Consider the following 25,248-nt stretch of genomic DNA (forward strand, 5'->3'; position numbering starts at 1 on the left):
TAAGATTAATATGGAAAATTCAGCCATATTGGCACCTAAAAAGACAAACATTTACCTAATGTATACAAAAGATTTTACTAGTTTAATCATTTCATATTACTGTACTGCAGTACAGATGAAATAAAATATAATAATCACAGAGTACAGTAAGAAAGTTGTCCACTAATAAGACCAGCTGAACACTGAATCAAAACTAAACATGTACTAACAAATGGCTTACTATAAACATAGGGAATACCCAAGGGAAAATTATTTGAGAATTTTTTGTTTATTGAAGTAGCTTTACCCTCCTAAATTGAGTTCAATATTAGAAAAGGAAAGAAATAACCCATAACAAAATTTGACAAATGCATATGCTCTCGGCCAACTAAAAAAAAGGAAATTTAATGCTAATCGTTCTGCCCTGAATTAAGTTACAATATCACAATTAAAAATAAATTACCCTTTAATTTTCTCTTTGATGATAAAACAAGAAAAGCTTACCAAAATATTATACCAGGAATTTGTCATATCCACCACACACTGTTCCCTCATAGCGTCTTTGATTAGTGTGTTCCGATCAGTTTCCGCCTGTGTATGGATTACTTCTCGATCAACGACCTGAAAACATGTGTGTGTTTACTAGCATAAAAAATTCTAGAAACCACTTCAAATTTTTTATGGCCTAATAATGTAGGAATAAAAAGAACTTTACCAATGCTTGAGTAAGTAGAAGCATTCACAAAACTGAATTTGTTTTATGTAATTTTTTTCTGTATAAATTCTGGAAGATGAGCACAGAGAAACATTTGAAATTGAATTTAGGAATCGATTTGCAGTCATAAAGACTTTGAGAGATGAAGAGCAGACAATTGATGAGGAATGGTGTGACATTACGAACATATATCAGTCAGTTGGTAGCAAAGTTTAGGGAAATGCAGTTACAAGGAGAAAACCACAGATAACAAATATGTGGGATACTATAAAAAGGAGACAAAGACAAAAATTGATTGTCAAGAGTTTTTGAGGAAGTACTGAAAATTACAAGGTAGAGCAGATAAAGCTAACAAATTTATAAATTCAGGAGTGGTGATGGTGCAGGAATTGCTCACAGAATTGTTAATGAAATCTCTATGGAGGCAAAGAAGAAAATGCATATACCCACCAAAAAAAAAATGGATCCATTAGAACAAAAGAGGAGGAAGAAAGGCAACATTGGATAGAACACTTTATTGAGGCCATGAATAGGAGATATAAAGGGAATAATTTGATTGATATACCTGAAGCTGATGAAGACCTTGATGTGCCCATGAATTAATTCAGTAGGTTTGAAGTCTAAACTATCATTAAAAAAAATAGGAAATGGAGAGTCCATAGGAGATAGACAGAGCTGATGAGAACGGAATATGCAATGGAAGATGAAACGTTATTGGAAGGAGAAAGGATTAATGAGGTAGAATCATTTAAGTATTTAGTAACTATGATCTCCAATACAGGGTCATTAGAATTGAACTTCAGTGAAAGATTGAAAAAAGCAATCAGACAATGGTTAGGTTAGGTAAAATTTAGAACTAAAATCGCCAGAAATTACATATAAAAATCAAGCTATATAAGAGTTTAGTGAGATCTGTAATATTGTATAGACATGAATTGAGGTATAACAATGAAACAATCTCCAACTGATTTGAGAACTAAGCCCTCAGAAGAATAATGGGAGTTAAATGGCAGGACAGGAATAGAAATAAAACTAAGTGAGATTACATGAGTGCCATATGTGGATGAGATCATGGTGAGGGGTAGATGGAGATGATTTGGGCATGTTCTTTGCACTCCCAAAGAGAGATTAGTTCACCAAACATTTAACTGGGCTCAAGGCACTAGAAGAGTTGGAAGACCCAGGCCTACATGGCTGAAAACTATGAAATGTGAAGTGGGAGATGATAACTGGAGAAGTAATAAATTAAAACCTCAGGATAGAGACGACAGGCAAAATCTAACCGAGGCCCTTTGCGTTAATAGGTTTAGGAGGAGATGATGATGATGATGGAATTGAATTATTGCTTATTGCTTATTCGTAATGTCAAAACAGGAAGTACTAAGAAAAAAACCTATATAAAATTGGGAATCTTTTGGTTATCTTTCCTTAAATAACCTTAAAACCAAGATGTTGGTATTATGCATTAAAAAAAAGGATAGTTTTTTTATAATTAGGCAACTCTCTTACTTACGTATCTTAGGTAAAAATAAGTTGTTTCATAAGAAAAGCATGAATAAAGAATAAATATATAAACTCATCAAAAAATACATTTTACCAAAATAAGTAGTTTCATAAGAAAGGCATGAATAAAGAATAAATATATACACTCATCTAAAAATAAATTTTACCAAAAGATGCTATACCTCTGTGTCTATGGCTAACAGGATTCTGAGATATAAGTTGACGGCAGAAGGACCCATTTGTAACACCGAGAGGAGATCAGTCATAAATGTAGGCCAACGGGATGGGTAATCAACAACAAAAACTAAACCCATTATCTGAGCTGTCTTATTGAGTATAAATACCTGCAATATAAGATAAAAAGGTCAATTCAAGTTTATTAAAATAATCAGCAAAAGAAATTCAATACTGTACAGTATCTAGATGTAAATCATTCCCAAGTACATTGTAATATTGTAAGCTGTAATTGGTGGCAATGAAATTGCATTTCCAAGGTACACTGTTCAACCCTGCCTGCTCTCTTAGTTGACTCAGCTGTGAATAAATTACAGTATCAGCTAGGAATCCAAGACAGTGCTGGAAGGAGTTTGCCTCTCTACAGCAGCAACTTGAGTCCTAGTGCAATAGGTCCTCAACTTACAAACATTCAGATATAAACAAATACAACCAAAATCATAAATCTCGCATATTGCATCGAAAGTTTGAATACAGTAATAAAATAAAGAACTACTGCAATAAAATATTACATCATTTAATACAGCAAGCAAATCAATACTTGTATAACCTGATATTTATTTCATATAAAACATGTTATTTTCATTAGTAAAATAAATTTTTGAATATACTTACCCGATGATCATGTAGCTGTCAACTCCGTTGCCCGACAGAAATCTACGGACGGGATACGCCAGCGATCGCTATACAGGAGGGGGTGTACTCACCAGCGCCATCTGTGGTCAGGTACTCCAGTACTTCTTGTCAACACCACCTCAATTTTTTCCTCGGTCCACTGGTTCTCTATGGGGAGGAAGGGTGGGTCAATTAAATCATGATCATCGGGTAAGTATATTCAAAAATTTATTTTACTAATGAAAATAACATTTTTCAATATTAATCTTACCCGATGATCATGTAGCTGATTCACACCCAGGGAGGTGGGTGAAAACCAGTATACATGTTAATCAAGAAGCTAAGTATCCCGTATTTCATTTTTATTAGTTATTCAAAATAACAAATAAAATAGATAAGTACCTGGTAAGGAAGTCGACTTGAACCATTACTCTGCCTTTAATAAGTACGTCTTCCTTACTGAGCGCAGCGGTCCTCTTAGGATGCTGAACGACTCTTAGGTGCTGAAGTATAAAGGGCTGCAACCCATACTAAAGGACCTCATCACAACCTCTAACCTAGGCGCTTCTCAAGAAAGAATTGACCACCCGCCAAATCAACTAGGATGCGGAAGGCTTCTTAGCCGACCGTACAACCCAAAACAACAATAAAAGTATTCAAGAGAAAGGTTAAAAAGGTTATGGGATTATGGGAATGTAGTGGCTGAGCCCTCACCTACTACTGCACTCGCTGCTACGAATGGTCCCAGGGTGTAGCAGTTCTCGTAAAGAGACTGGACATCTTTGAGATAGAATGATGCAAACACTGACTTGCTCCTCCAATAGGTTGCATCCATAACACTCTGCAGAGAACGGTTCTGTTTGAAGGCCACTGAAGTAGCCACAGCTCTCACTTCATGTGTCCTTACCTTCAGCAAAGCAAGGTCTTCTTCCTTCATATGAGAATGAGCTTCTCTAATCAGAAGCCTTATGTAGTAAGAAACTGCGTTCTTAGACATAGGTAGTGAAGGTTTCTTAATAGCACACCATAAGGCCTCCGATTGTCCTCGCAAGGGTTTTGACCTTTTAAGATAGTACCTAAGAGCTCTGACAGGGCAAAGTACTCTCTCCCGCTCGTTACCCACCATGTTGGATAGGCTAGGAATTTCGAACGATTTAGGCCAAGGACGTGAAGGAAGCTCGTTTTTAGCCAAAAAACCGAGCTGCAAGGAACATGTAGCCGTTTCAGATGTGAAACCTATGTTCCTGCTGAAGGCGTGAATCTCACTTACTCTTTTGGCTGTTGCAAGGCAAACGAGGAAAAGAGTTTTTAGAGTGAGGTCCTTGAAAGAGGCTGACTGGAGAGGTTCAAATCTTGATGACATAAGGAACCTTAGGACCACGTCTAGATTCCAGCCTGGAGTGGACAACCGACGTTCCTTAGAGGTCTCAAAAGACCTAAGGATGTCCTGCAGATCTTTGTTGGTGGAAAGATCCAAGCCTCTGTGGCAGAAAACCGCTGCCAACATACTTCTGTACCCCTTGATCGTAGGAGCTGATAGAGATCTAACATTCCTTAGATGTAACAGGAAGTCAGCAATTTGGGTTACAGTGGTACTGGTAGAGGAAACTGCATTGGCCCTGCACCAGCTTCGGAAGACTTCCCACTTAGATTGATAGACTCTGCGAGTGGATATCCTCCTTGCTCTGGCAATCGCTCTGGCTGCCTCCTTCGAAAAGCCTCTAGCTCTTGAGAGTCTTTCGATAGTCTGAAGGCAGTCAGACGAAGAGCGTGGAGGCTTGGGTGTACCTTCTTTACGTGAGGTTGACGCAGAAGGTCCACTCTTAGAGGGAGAGTCCTGGGAACGTCGACCAGCCATTGCAGTACCTCTGTGAACCATTCTCTTGCGGGCCAGAGGGGAGCAACCAACGTCAGCCGTGTCCCTTTGTGAGAGACGAACTTCTGAAGAACCCTGTTGATGATCTTGAACGGCGGGAATGCATACAGGTCGAGGTGGGACCAATCCAGCAGAAAGGCATCCACGTGAACTGCTGCCGGGTCTGGAATCGGGGAACAGTACAATGAGAGCCTCTTGGTCATCGAGGTAGCGAACAGATCTATAGTTGGCTGACCCCACAGGGCCCAAAGTCTGTTGCAAACGTTCTTGTGAAGGGTCCACTCTGTGGGGATGACTTGACCCTTCCGGCTGAGGCGATCTGCCGTAACATTCATATCGCCCTGAATGAACCTCGTTACCAGCGTGAGCTTTCGACTTTTTGACCAAATGAGGAGGTCCCTTGCGATCTCGAACAGCTTCCTCGAATGAGTCCCTCCCTGCTTGGAGATGTACGCCAAGGCTGTGGTGTTGTCGGAGTTCACCTCCACCACCTTGTTTAGCTGGAGGGACTTGAAGTTCATTAAGGCCAGATGAACCGCCAACAACTCCTTGCAATTGATATGAAGCGTTTCCTGTTCCTGGTTCCATGTCCCCGAGCATTCCTGTCCGTCCAATGTCGCGCCCCAGCCCGAGTCTGATGCGTCCGAGAAGAGATGATGGTCGGGGGTCTGAACAGCTAACGAGAGACCCTCCTTGAGAAGAATGCTGTTCTTCCACCACGTTAGAGTAGCCCTCATCTCTTTGGAAACAGGAATTGAGACCGTCTCGAGCGTCATATCCTTGTTCCAGTGAGCTGCCAGATGGTACTGAAGGGGGCGGAGGTGGAGTCTCCCTAACTCGATGAACAGGGCTAGCGATGAAAGAGTCCCTGTTAGACTCATCCACTGCCTCACCGAGCATCGGTTCCTCCTCTGCATGCTCAGGATGCACTCCAGGGCTTGGTTGATTCTTGGGGCCGACGGAAAAGCCCGAAAAGCTCGACTCTGAATCTCCATACCCAGGTAAACGATGGTCTGGGAAGGAACGAGCTGGGACTTCTCTAAATTGACCAAGAGGCCCAGTTCCTTGGTCAAATCCAAAGTCCATCTGAGACTCTCCAGACAGCGACGACTTGTGGGAGCTCTTAAAAGCCAGTCGTCTAAATAAAGGGAGGCTCTGATGTCTGCCAAGTGAAGGAATTTCGCAATATTCCTCATCAGTCGCGTAAACACAAGAGGTGCCGTGCTCAGGCCAAAGCACAGGGCTTGGAACTGGTACACAACCTCTCCAAAGACGAATCTCAGAAAAGGTTGGGAGTCTGGATGGATGGGAACGTGAAAGTAGGCGTCTTTCAGATCTAACGAGACCATCCAGTCCTCCTGCCTGACCGCTGCTAGGACCGACTTCGTCGTCTCCATTGTGAACGTCTGCTTGGTGACATAAGCATTGAGCGCACTGACGTCCAGCACCGGTCTCCAACCTCCTGTCTTCTTGGCCACCAGGAAGAGACGGTTGTAAAAGCCCGGGGATTGATGGTCCCGAACTATCACCACCGCCTCCTTCTGTAGCAGGAGCGACACCTCTTGTTGTAACGCTAGCCTCTTGTCCTTCTCCTTGTAGTTGGGAGAGAGGTTGATGGGAGATGTGGTCAGAGGGGGATTGCGGCAGAACGGAATTCTGTATCCCTCCCTTAGCCACTTGACAGACTGAGCGTCTGCACCTCTGCTCTCCCAGGCTTGTCAGAAGGTCTTGAGTCTGGCTCCTACAGCTGTCTGGAGAGGAAGGAAGTCAAAGCTTGCTTTTCGTGGACTTGGCACCTTTCTTGGACTTGCCACGGTGACTGTCTGCACGGGTACTTCCTCTACTGGAGGCTCTGCCACGAAAGGGCGAAATGAATCTGGTAGCAGGTGTATCAGCCACAGGAGTGCGGTAAGATCTCGGCACGGAAGGTAAGGTTTTAGCCTTACGTGCTGAAGAAGCCATGAGGTCATGCGTATCTTTCTGGATAAGAGCCGCAGCCATCCCCTTGATTAACTCCTCCGGAAACAGGCACTTGGAGAGAGGAGCAAACAGCAACTCTGACCTCTGGCAAGGGGTGATACCAGTCGATAAGTAGGAGCATAGATGTTCCCTTTTCTTGAGGACTCCTGAGACAAAAATAGACGCAAGTTCGCCAGAACCATCGCGAATTGCTTTGTCCATACTGGACATGATCAGCATGGCCGAGTCTTTGTCAGAAGGAGCAGTCTTCCTGCTTAAGGCCCCCAGGCACCAATCGAGGAAGTTAAAAATTTCGAAGGCGCGAAAGACTCCCTTCATCAAGTGGTCCAGATCAGAAAAGGACCAGCAGACCTTCGAGCGTCTCATAGCCGACCTGCGGGGAGAGTCAACCAAACTTGAGAAGTCGGCCTGGGCAGAGGCAGGAACCCCCAAGCCAGGTTCCTCTCCCGTGGCATACCAGACGCCCGACTTAGAAGCCAGCTTAGGAGGAGGAAACACAAAAGAGGTCCTTCCCAGTTGCTGCTTGGACTGCAACCAATCCCCTAAAACCCTCAAAGCTCTCCTTGATGATCTGGCGAGGACAAGCTTGGTGTAGGCAGGCGTAGTAGACTGCATGCCTAGAGAAAACTCGGAGGGAGGAGAACGAGGGGTTGCAGACACGAAGTGTTCAGGGTACAACTCTCTGAACAGAGCCAGGACCTTGCGAAAGTCTAAGGAAGGCGGCGAAGACTTGTGTCCTTCCACATCAGATGTAGGATCATCCAGATGAGCAGCTTCATCCTCAGAAACCTCATCGCCTGAGAGTTGAGTAGCGAGAGGTAAAGGCAGAGCAGCAGGCTGAATGGCTGAATCCTGCAGAACGGGTGCATGCGTACTTGCGGATCCATCATCATGCCTCTGCTGAATAGACTGAGGGCTGGCAATGACAAAGGCAGAGGGCTGGAGTGAGGGAGGTTCTGCGGTGGTCTGAGGAGCAAGCGAAGTGGTCAGAAGCGAATGCTGGAAGGCATGAGGCTCATGCTGCATGGTATGCGGCTCATGCTGCATGGGATGAGGCTCATGCTGCATAGAATGCGGCTGCTGCATGGTAAGAGGCTCGTGCTGCATGTGTTGAGGAGGATGCCTCATAGCATGAGGCTCCTGCCTCAAGGGTTGAGGAGGTTGCTGCACAGTATGAGGCTCCTGCCTCAAGGGTTGAGGAGGTTGCCGCATAGCATGAGGCTGCTGCCTCAAGGGTTGAGGAGGTTGCCGCATAGCATGAGGCTCCTGCCTCATGGGTAGAGGAGGTTGCCGCATAGTGCTGGAACCTGGCAACTCCCGATGCGGCAGCTCACGCATGGAAGCAGGAGGAGCCGCAAGAACATGCGTCTGGCAGGGAGGACTGCGCAGAGGTGGAAGAGCGCTCGCAGGAGGAGGGGTGTTAACCTTCTCTGCCTGATACTCCTGCATCAAAGCCGCAAGCTGAGACTGCATAGTCTGCAGCATAGACCACTTGGGGTCCACAGAAGTAGGAGCAGAGGCCTGTTGCGGCACCACTCTACCTCTCTTAGGAGGTGTGCAATCATCAGATGACTGCGGCGAGTCCGAACTGGCCCAGTGGCTACACCTGGGCCGTTGGACTAGCTCGGAAGGGACCTTACGTTTGAGAGGTCGTGAGACCTGGGTCCACCGTTTCCTCCTGGAAACCTCTTCCGCAGACGAGGAATTTAAGGGCTCATTCGTCTGGGAGTGGAAGTGACGATCTCTATCAGATACGCCCGCAACCATTGAGGATACAACTGTGCGCCGATCAAGGCCTGCCGAACCCTTTTGCCCTTCGACGTTGCTTCTCCCCTGGGCTTGGGAGCTTGCAAGAGGTCCCGGACTGGGAGGACGACTGGCACGCACAGAAGTATCCTCATGCGCAACACTGACACTGACACTAGGCACAGCACTGGCACTAACACTTCCCACTGCACTCTTCACTTTAAGTTCCTTGACATCTGCCAAGAGAAGATTGTGGTCACTAACTAACGACTCCACCTTATCACCAAGAGCCTGAATGGCACGCAACATATCCGTCATATCAGGCTGAGCACTCGTAGCAGGTTCGGGGGTCACCACCACAGGGGAAGGAAAAGGTTGAGGGACATGGGGAGAGGAATAAACCAAAGAGCGAGAAGAACTCCTCCTAACTCTCTCCCTCTCTAACCTAGTTGTATATTTGAGGAATTCATTAAATTCGAATTCCGAAAGCCCAGCACATTCCCCACATCGATCTTCCAATTGACAGGATTTTCCCCTACAATCGGAACAAACGGTGTGAGGATCAACAGAGGCCTTCGGAAGACGCCTATTACAAGTCCTAACACTACATCGCCTAAATTTAGGAGCTTGAGAGTGGTCGGACATCTTGAATTTAGAGAACAGTCAAGGGGGAATTCCAAAGTAAAGCAAAGATCGTTAACCAATAAATCAAATTAATTCCAAAAGCTATCTAAGCTAAGGGAAAAGCTTCCTGTACAGCGAAGGCTAAATTTTAGAGCAAATACTTCACCAAAACCGTGAACAAAGACTCCAAAATCAACAGCGTATCCATGTAGGTCTTGCCGGCGGCACGACAGAGGAAAAATTGAGGTGGTGTTGACAAGAAGTACTGGAGTACCTGACCACAGATGGCGCTGGTGAGTACACCCCCTCCTGTATAGCGATCGCTGGCGTATCCCGTCCGTAGATTTCTGTCGGGCAACGGAGTTGACAGCTACATGATCATCGGGTAAGATTAATATTGAAAAAGGACTATTTGTTGACTTTTGTAGATGAAAATCGTAGGCATGGGAGTCAGGTTAGGCCTAATACTGGACAAAATATAACAAAATTTGACTTACAAACCACTTCTTGGAACCTACTAAGTTTGTAAATTAAGGACCTGTATGCATATAACTTTGTAGGACATGTTCAATGGTACGTAACTGAGCTTGTCTGCTAACTTAATGCTCATGAAAATCATACAAAATATGTACATGAACCTTAATATGCATATAACTCTGTAGGACATGTTCAATGGTACGTAACTGAGCTTGTCTGCTAACTTAATGCTCATGAAAATCATACAAAATATGTACACAAACCCTATAAATGACAATGCTTTTCATCTCTATGAAATTCACCAAGAAATCTCAGCAAATGTAAACCTTCCAACCGAGTCTGGAAACATTACGTAATAAGGATTTGTCACGAGAACATCTTAGTTTTTGTCATATGAAAAGACATCACCTGATCAAACCTTTCAAACCCTAACATTCATGTTCAGTGCTTATTCACTGTTACACAATTTTTCTTTTTAAAATATCACCATTACAGGACCTATCAAGTATATCTTGATTTCTAATTGACTAGGCAAGATAATACAGTATGTGTTTGGTATTTCAAAGCTCCGTTAAAGCAGGTCAGGCTATAGTACACATCAATAGAGCAAACTTTAAAAGTAATTCTTATTTTTCCTAGCTTTACAAAACAGTAATTTAAAATGGGGAATGTCTTTATTGCAACAAAAACTGACGTTAAATCAAATTTTGATCTTCAGCTTATACAACTTGTCTCTTCCTATGAATATAAAACTCTTTCTTTCAAAATAGGGAGATTAATTTACTGGAGGAAGGAAGCCCACAAAAGAACCGTACGGGTTGGCCTTTTCCTTCCTGAAGTATGCATAGAAAAGCCAAGAAGATGACTCCAGCAACCTCCTATCAGTCTATTATGGGGTTGAGTAGGCTGATAGGGCCTGGTCAATACATGTACTTGGTTATGTACCTAGTACTTTGTTAAAGAAGGAATCTTTCTCCAATGAAAGGGGAGATGCAGTTTGGAATGAAATACATGTACATGGTGTATAATGACCAATTACTACTTGCAGATCTAGTCTGATAAGAATGGCACTCTTAAATGTCAAATCCAGCCATTAACAATACAACTGCCTCATCCTCAAGTACAGGTAAATAAAGAAAAAATAAGCGCCACTTACTTTTCCATCTAGACTTAGACATAATACTTTACCATTGACAACATTCTTTCTGTCATGTGTGGAAGTTGGGCTAGCCATACAGCTACTTTAACACCCCACTACAAATCCATAAACAAAAGTGTCAAAGGATTTGTGAGAATACTCCTTAGAAAAGAAGGAAGGGAAGTATTTCTGGTCCTTCCAAACTCCTGCCTTCATCATTTGGCCGACTCCCTGATTCTTTCAGATGGCCAATGTGGGACAGATACCAGACTTAAAAAGCTCGTCTGAGCTGGTACCTCCCACAGATAAGAAAGGTCTATGTCATTTAGTCGGAAGACCATATGCAAGATTGAGCGGTAGCTTATAACAATAAGATTCAGGAGGTGCTTCTCGTAATGCAGATAACGAGGAAGTATGCGATCTATATTACAGATACATCGACCGGAGAAGTGCCCCTTCTACAAAGTCAATCACAGAAAATGGCTCACTTCCCCTAACAGAAAGCTGCAGATACCCATACAGCTCCTATACAGCCAGCCAGAAAAAGGCTTTTCCTTGGCAGAGATACTGGATAGTTCTAACCGTGAAGTACAAGCGACTCTGCAAATTGCTGGTACAGTACCTCTGAAGGTGTAGCTGACAGAGAAGTATGTTCCTTAGGGTAGTTCTCTCAGGACCTCGACCAAAAGTGCAAGCAGATTGGAATATCATTCAGCTTATGGTCATATGGCAACCAACAGGGTCATCCTAATCTCTGGAATGATTATCACTAAAGATGACAGGCAAACAAATCAGGCTGAAAGCGGGAAAGGCGTAGGCATCCAGATAATCCCATGGGCTGTTGGAAAGCTTCTTAAAACACAATCCCAAAACCTGGAAGAGGAAAAAATCACCAGGAGATTCGAACAGGTCAATTCACGGAGAGCACCACAAGGTAACCAGTCTTTCCGCAATGCAAGGACGCACGGAATGCTCTGATCCTACAGCCTGCCCCTGGCTATTGAGCATATATGCTTATATATTCTTCTTACCTAGAATGTATCTAGCTGGCAGTTGTATTGCGTTGGTTCACCCCCCAGATGTGTACTGTATCTGTATTATATACTTGCAAAGAAGCAGTGAAATAGTGCCTCCTTGCTGGTTGACGTAAGGTTCTACAATGGTGGTGCTACTCATCAACACTATATAATGCCTTTTCAAACATTCTTTTAATACTTGCAGTTCCAGAAATGCTGTTTGCATCTCCCAGACGTTTTATGAAGATGCTTTTGTTCTATTAACCACATACCTGATGCAATCAGGTAGCCAAGATTAAAGACCAATTCCTCCTCTGACACATCTCTAGATAGTTACCAGCCTAAAGGTGGGAAGTTGAGTGGGACTACCTTGGTAAAGTTTTATTTACCTGGTCACCAGGCAGGATGAAAGCTGTACATATGATCCTTCAAAATCACTAAAGGGATACTTATCAGGAATGAGTTTCTCCAACAATGAAATGTAGCCAAGAAGACTGCCAATGTTAAGCTAGAGGTACCATTTTGGATAGTAGCAACTGTGTTACCTCTAAATTTGCTGATACGATTGTCTAACGGGATTACCCTTATTGCTACCATACCTATCAATATGTCCAGATACTTAAAACTCTGCTAGGGTATGATATTAGACTTTTCAAAATTCCTCAAATACCAGGCTGTAACAAAAAGAGAGCATGCAAAATCGTTCCTGTAACAACTGCCACTCATATACCAGCATTAACCAATTATCGAGATACTGTACATCAACAGATGTAACTCATGAGAGTGGGCCCAAGCCGTTACCAGCATGAAGACTAGTGAACACATGGGAGGCTGTGCTCAGTACAAAACTCAGTCTTGAAACGATGCACCCCTTCATTGAGAAAGAAGCGGAGGTACTATACTTAAGAGATGACTGACGGATGGGTAGAGTACTTGGAAGTACTTATTCTTTAGATCCACTGAAAGCATGAAGTCTCATTCTATAATGGAAGCCAGTACAGTTCATACCATTTCTATTTTGAACCTTGTTTGTAGAACAAATTGGTTCATGGGATAGAGGTTGCTGAAAGATTTTCAGCCCCCAGTTGACCCTTCACCAGGAAGAGTAGACTATAGACACCAAGAACTTTGAGTATACTACTTTCTCCAACATCCCTTCCATATCCACCAACAACGCCAGGTTTTTTTATGATGGAAGATGACGTCAATAGTGTTGGTCTGCAAGATATGGAGCAAGCAATCCAGAAAAGGTAGAAAGTAATGGTTCCAAAGGACACTGTCTTACGATTTGAAGCTCTGAACCGTGACCTTGACATATTTCTTAATGACATGGCAAGTATCCCACTACTCGAGGCACTAGGAGAAAAAAATACTGTACTTCACTGTTCCCCTCTTTCCACTCTCTCTCTTCCTGAATTCACCATGTTGGGTGCCTCAAAAGGGTTGAGCATACCCAGGTCCCGTTGAAGTAGAAGATCCAGGTTGTTCTTATTGGGGTCTAGAGAAGATAGTACAGTAACAACCTTCTTCCCACCAATCCCACAGGCACGGCCACACCCAAAGATTTAGCAAAAGACAGCTTTGAAGGGCCATTTTTCTTGAAGGTTACTTGGCAGTACAGTATATCAAGGAGTCAGGTGAAGGTCACTCAGATCTCAATTCCTAGTTCACAGAGCCTGGAAGTAAGGGTGGTAAAAAGAAAAAGCAAGTATGATTCTCCTCCTTTTCCTCTGGCTACAGGGATAGCCATGGCAATCACCCGGGCCATCTCAGCAACCCTCTCCCAAAGAGGGGCTAGATCATCGGGAGTTGTACAAGACTCCTTACGATTGCGCTTCCTGGACTTCTTTTTTCTAGAAAGAAAAGGAGGAGGAGGAGGAGGAGGATGACCCTTGCTGCTTCTTACCATCCTTCCTCCCGGGCTCTGCGAACAGAAGACTTGAGGTCTGAGCAACCATCGACAACGTGTTGTGATAGGAATCGCAACACTAGTGTCACTGTCACAGAGGACAAGGTAGGCAATATGACTGGAACTTGCAACACAGATAATGACTTTTGATAAGGCCTCAGAGGGACTTGGGTTACTGGCACAGGAATTACAGAAGCCAACGGCATCTGGGCAACAGGTACATGGGTGACAGTAACAGGCAGAGGGACAACACACACAGGGAAAACTTTCCTATACCCTAAGGACACTAGATTTGCTAGTACTTAGGTCACTAACCCAGGATCAGAAATCTTCTCGCGCCCTATGGACACTGGATTTGCTGGTCCTGTGGTCACTGGAATAAGGGTGGACACCTCCTTGCATCTTACGAACACTGGCTTGACTAGAACTTGGGTCACTGACAGAGGAACAAACACTGGGGCACATTCAGTTTCAGAGCCACCTAGTTTCTTGCCCAAGAATCCACATGATCACTAACTTTTTCAGAGACAGCACTCAGGACACCGGGGATGTAGTAGTCTTAGCTACCAACTCACTCAAAAAAAAGACATGGAAAGTCAATCAGGAAGACCTATGGATGTCTAAGCTTTCCTTAGGTAAAAAATGTCATCAGCAGTATGTGAGGTAACAGGAGAATTTCCAAAGCATGTTCGAGTGTGGCGATCACAGGGCCAATCTTTACACTTGTTGCAGTGGTAAGACTGTGAGCAGTCATGCCCCTTGCAAGAGGTGCAAGAAGAATAAGAGATTCACATGGTTCCTGCTCCTGACAGTGACAAATCTGTCTACCAACATCAAGGCAAGATAATATGTCCATGCACTGTCCCTTCACCATGAAAACACACTATCACTCTGCAAAGAGAAAGAAGAAAAAGTTGAAAACAGTTAAGCAGGCAAGATAGGGACATTTAGCAGATGGCAGAAGTCAAAGTGACATCTAGGTGTGATGGTGAGGAGGCAGGTCTTCTTCGATATCTCGTTAACAATTTTAACTGCCAAGTTTCAGCCAAGATGAAATTTTGTTCTATTAAAGGACGAAGGTTTTTATTTGTGTAGGAATAAATATAAATAGATTAATCAGCTAATGAGATCTAGTAACATTAAAGCTAATATACATACTTTTTCAGGTTCATTACACATAAAGAGAGTTGACATCCAATGAGACAGATGCTGTCTAAAGATCTGCTGCTCTTCAGCAGAAGCGGTAACATATCCGACTCGAGTAAAATGTTCCATCACCTGCAAGTAAATCTCGCTAAAATATACAAATTTTAATGAAAATATGGTAAATTTTAATATCTAACAAAACCTCTGCAGTTCACTGAAAAATGTTATAGTCTCCTCTACAAATATCTTTGTGCCCTACAAAATCTCAAGACTGCTAGGACTTGGTCCAACCAAAGGATAAAAGAACATTAAACAAGCTATTACAATTCAAACCTTTAAAGTCCTAACTTTAAGCCAAAGCTATAGGGAAATTTTTCAATAGGTGTAACAGGAAAGAGATGAAGAAATGGGAAACTCAAGCATAATGAGGTAAAAAGGAACGAGAGAGCAAGTTCTTACCCAAACCCATAAGATATATATTTCCAGCACTATATACATGATACACATTTAAATGTTAGGTATAAGTTGTGTGGTAAGATATGCCAAAAAAAAGAAAATTGGCCATGATTGTAAGAGCAGTCAGAGAGTTATTGGATAAAGGCTTTAGAGAGGAATCATTTCAATCACACATTTTGGGGGGTAGCCAAAATCAAGCAAATGAAACAAAAGAGGGGACCTCTCCTCTCTACGTTCCTCCTAGCCTGACAAGAACTCAACCGAGTTCGGCTGGTACTGCTATGGTGACACAGCCCACCCTCCCCCATTATCCACACAGATGAAGCTTCGTAACATTGAATCCCCTACTGCTGCTACCTCCGTGGTCATCCAAGGTACCGGAGGAAGCAGCAGGGCCTACTGGAACTGCGTCACAATCGCTCGCCATTCATTCCTATTTCTAGCACGCTCTCTTACCTCTCTCACAATTATCCTCCTTTCACCCAGAGCTTTCTTCACTCTATCCATCCACCCAAACCTTGGCCTTCCTCTTGTACTTCTCCCATCAACTCTTGCTTTCATCACCTTCTTTAGCAGACAGCCATTTTCCATTCTCTCAACATGGACAAACCACCTCAACACATTCATATCCACTCTAGCTGCTAACTCATTTCTTACACCCGTTCTCACTCTCACCACTTCGTTCCTAACCCTATCTACTCGAGATACACCAGCCATACTCCTTAGACACTTCATCTCAAACACATTCAATTTCTGTCTCTCCGTCACTTTCATTCCCCACAACTCCGATCCATACATCACAGTTGGTACAATCACTTTCTCATACAGAACTCTCTTCACATTCATGCCCAACCCTCTATTTTTTACTACTCCCTTAATGCCCCCAACATTTTGCATCCTTCATTCACTCTCTGACGTACATCTGCTTCCACTCCACCATTTGCTACAACAACAGACCCCAAGTACTTAAACTGATCCACCTCCTCAAGTAACTCTCCATTCAACATGACATTCAACCTTGCACCACCTTCCCTTCCCGAACATCTCATAACCTTACTCTTACCCACATTAAGTCTCAACTTCCTTCTCTCACACACCCTTCCAAATTCTGTCACTATTCGTCCAAGCTTCTCTTCCTCATCTGCAACCAGTACAGTATCATCCGCAAACAACAACTGATTTACCTCCCATTCATGGTCATTCTCGTCTACCAGTTTCAATCCTCGTCCAAGCATTCGAGCATTCACCTCTCTCACCACTCCATCAACATACAAGTTAAACAACCACGGCGACATCACACATCCCTGTCTCAGTCCTGCTCTCACCGGAAACCAATCGCTCACTTCATTTCCTATCCTAACACATGCTTTACTACCTTTGTAGAAACTTTTCACTGCTTGCAACAACCTTCCACCAACTCCATATAATCTATCAACTCTATCATACGCTTTCTCCAGATCCATAAACGCAACTTACTTTTTGCTAAATATTTCTCGCATATCTGCCTAACTGTAAAAATCTGATTCATACAACCCATACCTCTTCTAAAACCACCCTGTACTTCTAAGATTGCATTCTAATTATTTTTCATAATTACACAAACCTAAGTCCTTTAATAGGAGTATGCTTTCAACAAAGCTGAATACATCTGTTAAAAGTTTAACGAGGTGGTAGTAGTTACTGCCAGGTGGGTAGAAAGTCCCACTCACCATGTAGGCCACTGAGCTCTCACTTGGACCTTTAGCATTGTTCTTCATAAATTGCACCCCTGACGTGTACTTCCTGAAAGCTGGGATTGTTCCGATATGTCTAACATTGTGCGCTCAAATCCAGCTGGAGGACAACGTCTGAATGTCCCACGAAGTCAGGAAGAAACAGTGTTCTAGGATCATTTCTTTAATTCCCTCTGTCACTGTATGAAGAGTGGTAGAATCCTCTCAGGATATGAAGGCAAGTCAACCTGGTTCCTGCTACATCCTTCATAAAGGGAAGAGATGAAGGTCTTGAAGTCATGAAAGGCTGGGTTCTAAGTCCAAACCACGGATTCATGAAGCAAGGGTATGGAGACATTCTATCTTCCAGAATGACTTGTGACATAGGCCAAAATATGCCCTTTCCTATTTCTTTCATCAGGGTTAGGCTTGTAGAGAATGGTCTATAGCGTCAAAGTCCATCTGCATTCTGTCACTCCAAAAAGAGGGGGATCACACGTGAGACCTTTGAATTTGTGATATTTTCCCTGTGACTTGATCTCCCTGAACCTCATCATAAGTCGAGACAATTTTCGCAGAGTCCAGGCTCAAGTCCTAGATATAAACTTATATCAGGGGTTGAGTGCTACCCTTCACCCTGAAGAATAAGGAGCTTCCCTGCCAAAGGCAGTAAGAAAAAAGCTGGCCCGGCTACCGTCGATGTGTGGCTGCTTCTGAGTGATCAGGGTAATGCTGAGCCTCAATGTCACCTAATGATTTCAGAGAAATCGTCAAAACAGGAAAGCGGTCTAAAGGCGTAGGCGTCTCGAATTCCCGGGGATGGTGGAAGGTGACGAGGGACAGGGACTGGGACAAAGGAATATGACAAATTCGGAGATAATTTGTATTTTTCCTAACGATACAAACCTTCAGCTATTTATAGGAGTATTACTTTAAAGGAAGCTGAAAGAACGAGGCATTAAAATTTACCAAGGGTTAACTACCCATCCCGCTAGTTAGCAGGGGGTAGGGGGGAGGCTAGCTACCACCTTCACTCACACCCTGTGACTGTGCTTCACTTTACTTGGAGGTAGGACTTCAAGGGGGACAAGGTCAGCAGGTAAGTTTGTATAAATAGCTAAAGGTTTGTATCGTTAGGAAAAATACAAATTATCACCAAAATTGTCATTTGCTCCGTAACTGGAATACAAATCTCTGCTATTTATAGGGGTGACTCACCCTTTAGGAGGGTGAATGTCCCTGCCAATCTGGCTTTTTAGCTCTACCCAGGGTCTCCTTTTTACAAGTAGCTTACAGTAGTAATAAAAATGAGACCCTAACACTTTACTAAACCTTGCTACAGCAAGGTCTGCAGCCTATGCAAGTTGTGTGTTGAGATATTAGCATTGTGACTGTCAAGGTTGAAGTTATTCCGAGTCTTTATGGGAATTACCCAAGGTGACTAAGACTTTCCCAATACCACCATGCGAGGGTATGGGGCCTTAACAGTATTGACACAATATTAGGTACACAAGGGAGCAAGGTTTACCTGCAGTGGTTGAGGCCAACTTGTGTAGAGAACCCAGGATGCTCCTTTCCCCAAGAGAGCGGAGGGTCAAGAAAAGTAGAGAACTAGACATTCCTTTTCATTCACGCAGATTAAAACCGGTTAACAGTGCCTTCAACCTTCTGCTACTTGTCCAATATGGAGCTTGAGGTATCAAACCAGCTATTGTGCAGCCACCACAGGACCGATAGAGATCGTATCGAGTCTCCTGTGGGTCACGTCTTGAAGGTAATGGGCTGTGAAAGTCGTCTGGCGCTTCCACACCTTTGCTTGTAGAATGTAAGTCATAGAGTAATTTCTTTTAAAGGCCAGGGCCGTAGCTATGCCCATGACATTGCGAGATCTGGGTCAACGTTTTGGAGGAGGAACTAGATTCAGAGCACAATCGATGACTGTAAATCCATGTAGAGAGGGAGTTTTTGGTGATCCTCCTCTTGTTTCTCCTAGTGATGACGAAAAGAGAAGGCACCCAGGGGTGGACTTCCGCTGTTCTCTTGAGGTAGAACCTGAAACTCCTCACTGGGAAAAGTAAGAGATGAACTTGATCATCAGTTACGGAGCGGCGACTCGTTATCCGGACCGAGTCGAACCTAGGATCCGATACCCCCAGATTCTGAACCTTGGCAACAAACTCAGGGACGAAGCTGAACGTTACCCCCCCCCACTTGATTTGGCGATGTTTTATGAGACCATGAAGTTCATGACCCGTTTAGCCAAGGTCAAAGCGAGTAGGAACACCGTCTTCCAAATCAAGTGGCGATCTGTTGCATGGCGTAGTGGTTCGTAGGGAGGCTTCTATAGAGACCGGAGAACTCGAACCACTTTCCAAAGGGGAGGTCTCACTTCCGATTGAGGACAGGTAAGTTCGTACGTCCGTATAAGTAAGGAAAGATCTAGCAATGAGATGATGGCCATTCCCTTCAGTTTGAAGGCTAGGCTTAAGGCTGAGCAATAGCTTTTCACTGCAAAAACTGAAAGGTGCCTTTCCTCCCGCAAATACCCGAGGAATTTCGCTATTGCTGGAATAGTGGCATCGAGTGGAGAGATATCCCTTACATGACACCAACCACAGAAGACATTCCACTTTGCCTGGTAGACTGCTGCTGAGGATTTCTGCAGATATCCAGACATCTTCTTCACAACTTGTTGCAAAAATCCTCTCTGAGTGAGGGGATGCTGGGTAGTCTCCAGTGAAGCTACAGCTTTGTGGTAGATGTTGACGTGTGGTTGTCTGAGTAGATCGTGTCGTGGAGGAAGTTCTCTTGAAGGCTCCGCATAAGGTCCGGAAAACATTACGCATGATGACACAGAGGAGCTATGAAAGTTATTGAGAGGTTGACCAATGTTCTGGCCTTGATGAGTACCCTTCTCATCAAACAGAACGGGGGAAAGGCGTAAACGTTGATGTTGCCTCACTATAGTTGGAATACATCTTGCCAAAGAGCTTCAAGGTCTGGGACTGGGGAGCAGCAGGAGCCTGAAGTTCAGGGCTGTTGTGTACTGATCCAAAGTCAAAGAACCCCACAAAGTTAGGACTTTGTTGGCTACTAGGTGATCCAAAGATCATTTGGTACCCATTATCTGAGATACTCCGCTTAAATTGTTGGCGAGCTAATTCCTTTTGCCTGGAATGAAGCGGGCTGATAACGGTACCGAGCAGACTTCGGCCCACCTCAGTATTTCTACTACTAGATGGGATAGGGGCTGCGAACAAGTACCTCCTTGTTTGTTGATGTGAGCCACTACTGTGATGTTGACGCTCATTACCACCATTGAGTGGCCAGCGAGGAACTGATGGAACTGATGAAGGGCCAGAAAGATGGCCTTCACCTCTAAGAGATTTATGTGAAGGTACTTTTTGGACTCTGGCCAGAGGCCTGAGGTCGTGTTGCTGCGCGTTGGTCCCCCACCCTCCTTTTGATGTGTCGAAAAACATCATCAAGTCCGGGGGGAGGACAAGAAGATCTACACCCCTCCACAGATTCTCGTCTGCCACTCATCATTCAAGGTCTGTCCGTTCCTCTGGTCCCATGGGGATCAGAATGTCCGGGGAATAAAAGGCCTGATTCCAATTGGACTCAAGCCGCCACTGAGGAGATCAAATCCTGGGCCGACTGTTAGGAACTAGACGGGCTAGAGATGATAGGGGTCCGAGGATACATAGCCACTTCTGGGCAGGGACTTCTTATCTTGAGAGGTCTTGCGACCTTTGTCAGCCTCATTAACCTGTCATCTGATGGGAGGGTTTTGTGGAGATTGGTGTCTAGAATCATTCCTCGGTATACCAGTCTCTGATTGGTAAGCAGGGAAGACTTTTCAAAGTTTACCATTATTCCCCGATCTTGGCAAACCCTCAGAAGTTTATGTTGGTGGTGAAGAAAGACTGCCACTGAGTCTGCTAGGATCAGCTAGTCATCCATATAACGGAGGAGATGGATGCCGATCCTGTGAGCCCAAGATGATACTAGGGCAAACACACTGGTGAAGTTTGGGGTGCTGTGGGAAGAATGAAGCACAGTACCATGACCTGGTATTTCCTGGTGTCTAGAGTGAATCTCAGATACTTCCTTGAAGATGGATGGTTTGGGATCTGGAAGAATGTGTCCTTTAGGTCCAGCATGCACGTAAAAACCTGTGGTGCGAACTTCGGCCCAAAGGGCCAGCTCCTTTGCTGATCCCTTCGCATGGGAGCTTGTTGAAGCTGGGTCTTGACTTGTGGAGGGAGACATGAGTGAATGGGAAGCAATACCCTGCGTAAGGACTCTTCCTTGTGAGAGAATTCAGCCTTAACTGATGAAGAAGTGGGTAAGGCAATGCTTGAAATTAGCTTGTACGCACTGACAGGGCTGATACTGTTCCTTAAAACAGCGTTATACTGGCGAACGTTGACGATGGTCAAGGGCTGGTTATTGTGGCCGCTGTGCAGTTGGAGAGTACTCGCGAGTAGTCACCTGTCGACAAGGAGAGATGTGCCTAGGACTTTGCTTCCCCCTCGAAGGATGTTCAGCAAGGGGGGGAAGCACTGTTTTTGGTCTTTGACAATGGCGGAAGAGGCAGGAACATCAGCAGGCAGGGCAGCAGACAACAACTCCGATACCACAACGTTGACAAGGGACAGAGGATCCAACTCCGACGTCGATAAACGCTGTGCGCTAGGGCCACGGAGAAGACACTGCAGCAGGGCCTCCTTAGAGGGCGGACCTGGTAACCCAAGGGACGGCCAAACCTGTAAAATACAAGAGAGTCATAGACCCCCGAGGGGAGAGGTGGGTCTGCTTCACTAAGGAAAGTAACACCGTCTCTTGAGGACCGAGGTTGTCCAGGGGTTAAGTGGCCTGCGCTACTACTCGACGGTCCTCGGAGGAAGCCAAACAAGCAGGAGCTTTGGAGGAAGGTCGGGAAGCAGAAAAAGAAGCCTTGGGTTTCTTCTGTTTTGAAGAAACCTTCAAAGGAGAAAAGTCCCGCTTGAGACTTCTTTCGCCGTCGACCAAACCAATTTCCACTGGGAGGCAGACCACTCCCGACACTTATCAGACACATTAAACTGTTGTCCTCTGCAGGTAGGGCAAAGGGTGTAAGGATCAGTGTCCTCGGCGGACATGAAGGCACCGCAGGAGGTGCCCTCGGGACCAGACCAGGTACGCATGGCCGGCAGAAGTTAACACACACACTGAAAAGAAAAAGCAATAAAGCATTAATGGCAGTGCAAAAAACTGCGAGGATGAAAAGCGGCAACGACCGTTCACCATCCAAGCCGAAAGCAAAGTGAGCTCAGTCACAAGTGTGTGAGCGGTCTACCTCCCCGCTCACTAGCGTGATTTGTATTTCACCCTCGTTAAATTTCAATGGCTCGTCCTTTCAGCTTCGCTGAAAATGATACCCCTCTATTAAATAGCATAAGTTTGTATTCCAGTTACGGAACAAAGAACATCACATCCAAGTGTGCATCCTTAGCGCCTTTCTGGGAATGCTAAGGTGCCGAAGGAAATAAGGGTGGTGCCGTTCTGCTTCACACTCGGTGGCAGAGACTTTCCAGCTCTGACGGTACACATCAATTATAAGGATTCCAACTTTCATAGGATTATGTTGTCCTCGTCGTCACCGGGCCCTGTAAGTGATGGAATAGACAGCAAACAGTAATGGTGTCTAACTGGATCAAAAAATTGGAAACGGCTGAATACACCGAAAACTGTCAGTAAGGTACAGTTATTTGACGCAGTTATTGTGAAACTGCAAAACCATTCATCTTCCTTAAAATCTGCTGCACACTATGATCTATCAAACAGTTACCTAAAAGATTAAAAATCATAAATTTTAGGTAATTTATATTTTTCCTAACATACTTACCGAGAACTACTTTCTTAGGAGTACCTGGGATCTCCCATCCGACCAGAATCTTGTGTACTTTACTCTACTTCCGTTTCTGTGAGGGCTAATCTCAGGCGGATAGATACGTGCCCTGAGGCTAAGTCCGGGTCAGGGAGCGTGCTAGCTTGGGTCTCGACCCTCAGCAGTTCTTGGTAGTTTAGTTACCTAAAGGGTCAGTAAGGCACTCAGGGAAGGAAGGGCGGGCCATTACCCATAAGTAGTTCGAGGTAAGATGTTAGGAAAAATACAAATTACTTAAAATTTGTGATTTGTTCCAACACGAGATACTTACCTCTAACTACTTTCTTAGGAGATTTACACTTTAGGAGGTGGGAGTGTCCTTCTCGACCCATAGGCCTAGCTAGGCAGGATGAATGGAACCTAGATAGGGGGCTAGGTTCAGAGCTGATCAGAAAACGAAACATAGGAGAAACTAAACAAAGAGCTCATGTTAGTGTCTAAGTAACTCACCTGTGCAAGAATTCTTCGGAAACATGTCCTCTGGATGATTAAGTGTCCTGAGAGCTGGCTCAGGGTCTACCCGAGTCTATCCTAAAGCGGAATAGGGAAGGGGGGAGGAAGAGCAAGGGGGTTTAGGGAAACGAACCTGTGTCTCTTGGTCTTACTACCCACGATTGTACCTGGGGCTATGTCGTTAAATCGCTTGGAACGCGGAGATGACTGTTCCTATTGAGAACCCGTCTAGGGACTTCCTCGAGCATTCCTTCAGATAGCGAGCTGTGAAGGTAGACTGGTTAGCCCAGGTGCCTGCATTTAGGATCTGGCCCACTGCCATGTTCTTCTCAAAAGCTAAGGAGGTACTTAGACCCCTAATGTCGTGGGGCTTGGGCTTACTCGGCAGGGGAACGCCCGCACTACTATAGGCCCTGATAATTACCTGTCTCAGCCAGAAGGAGATAGTGTTCTTCGAGACCGGCTTTTTCACTGGACCTGTGGAAACGAAAAGGCTCTTGATACCAGGGCGGAGTCTAGCAGTCCTCTCCAGGTATTTCCTTATGGCTCTGACAGGACACAACTTTAAGTTCTTCGGGTTGTCCGAACGAGGAATTGCTGGTATTGAGAAGCCCTCAAACCTGGGATCCCAAACTGCTGGATTCTGGGTCTTGGCCACAAAAGCCGCGAGGAACTTGAAGGAAACTTCACGCCAGCCCTTCGAGTGTGAGACCTCGAAATACAGTCCGTGAATCTCGCCCACCCTTTTTGCTGAGGCCAACGCTAGCAGAAAAACAGTCTTGAGGGTGAGATCCCTGTCCACAATGTCTTTCAGGGGTTCGAACGGGGGTTCACTTAACATCTTCAAGACCCTCACCACATCCCACTGCGGCACTCTGACGGCTTGAGGGGGTATGCTTGCTCGAAGCTCTTGATGAGCATCGAGATATGTCTCAAGGCACCCAGATCGATGCCCTTCAGGAGGAAGACCTGGCCTAAGGCCGCACGGACTCCCTTGATGGCTGGAATACACATACCGACTACGTTCCTGAGGTATACCAGGAAATCCACAATATCAGGAATGGAGGCCCTCAGAGGCTTGATGTTCCTGGAGGAGCACCACTTCGTGAAAGTGGCCCATTTGGCTTGGTATACCGCTGACGATGAACGCCTCAGATATACAGACATCCTTTCTGCCGTTCCAGCTGAATAGCCCTCCTTCGTCAGGAGACGCTCGATAACCTCCACGAGTGAAAGCGGAGGGACCGAGGGTTCTCGTGGAACCTTTGGAAGTGGGGCTGTCGGAGAAGGTCCGGTCTGTCTGGGAGTGGCCACGGCGGAAGGCACGCTAGTTCTTTTAGGTCCGCAAACCACTCTCTCTCCAGCCACCAGGCCGCTACCAAAGACATCCTTGGGTTGTGGGCCCTCCTTACCCTGTTGAGCACTTGTCTGAGCATCGCGAACGGGGGAAGGCGTATACATCTAGGTTGTCCCAAGGATGTTGGAAGGCGTCCTCTAACGCCGCTTTTGGGTCTGGGACAAGAGAACAGAATACGGGGAGTTGTGCATTCAGTCTTGTTGCGAAGAGATCAATCACTGGCGATCCCCATTTCTGGATAAGCTTGGCTACCTCTGGGTGCAGGGACCACTCAGTTCCTACCACTTGTCCCATCCTGCTGAGGCCGTCGGCCAGGACGTTCTTCTTTCCTGGAATGAACCTTGCTGCGATGGTGATTTGCTCTGACTCGGCCCACT

The 25,248-nt window shown here is 45.0% G+C and overlaps 1 protein-coding gene across 3 annotated transcripts in view; it reads right to left on the minus strand.

Annotated features, from left to right (window-relative positions):
• LOC137630560 (exportin-T-like) overlaps window positions 1-25,248 on the minus strand; it is a 146,371-nt gene that overhangs the window by 92,737 nt on the left and 28,386 nt on the right. For all 3 annotated transcript variants that reach the window (XM_068362095.1, XM_068362094.1, XM_068362093.1), the window contains 3 exons: window positions 14,971-15,090; window positions 2,380-2,541; window positions 484-600 (listed from right to left, as the gene is read on the minus strand). In XM_068362095.1, coding sequence (XP_068218196.1) covers window positions 484-600; window positions 2,380-2,541; window positions 14,971-15,090 — 399 coding nt within the window. The remainder of the gene's footprint in view (window positions 1-483; window positions 601-2,379; window positions 2,542-14,970; window positions 15,091-25,248) is intronic.

Source organism: Palaemon carinicauda, chromosome 38, assembly GCF_036898095.1.
Source record: "Palaemon carinicauda isolate YSFRI2023 chromosome 38, ASM3689809v2, whole genome shotgun sequence".
Taxonomy (NCBI): Eukaryota; Metazoa; Arthropoda; class Malacostraca; order Decapoda; family Palaemonidae; genus Palaemon; species Palaemon carinicauda.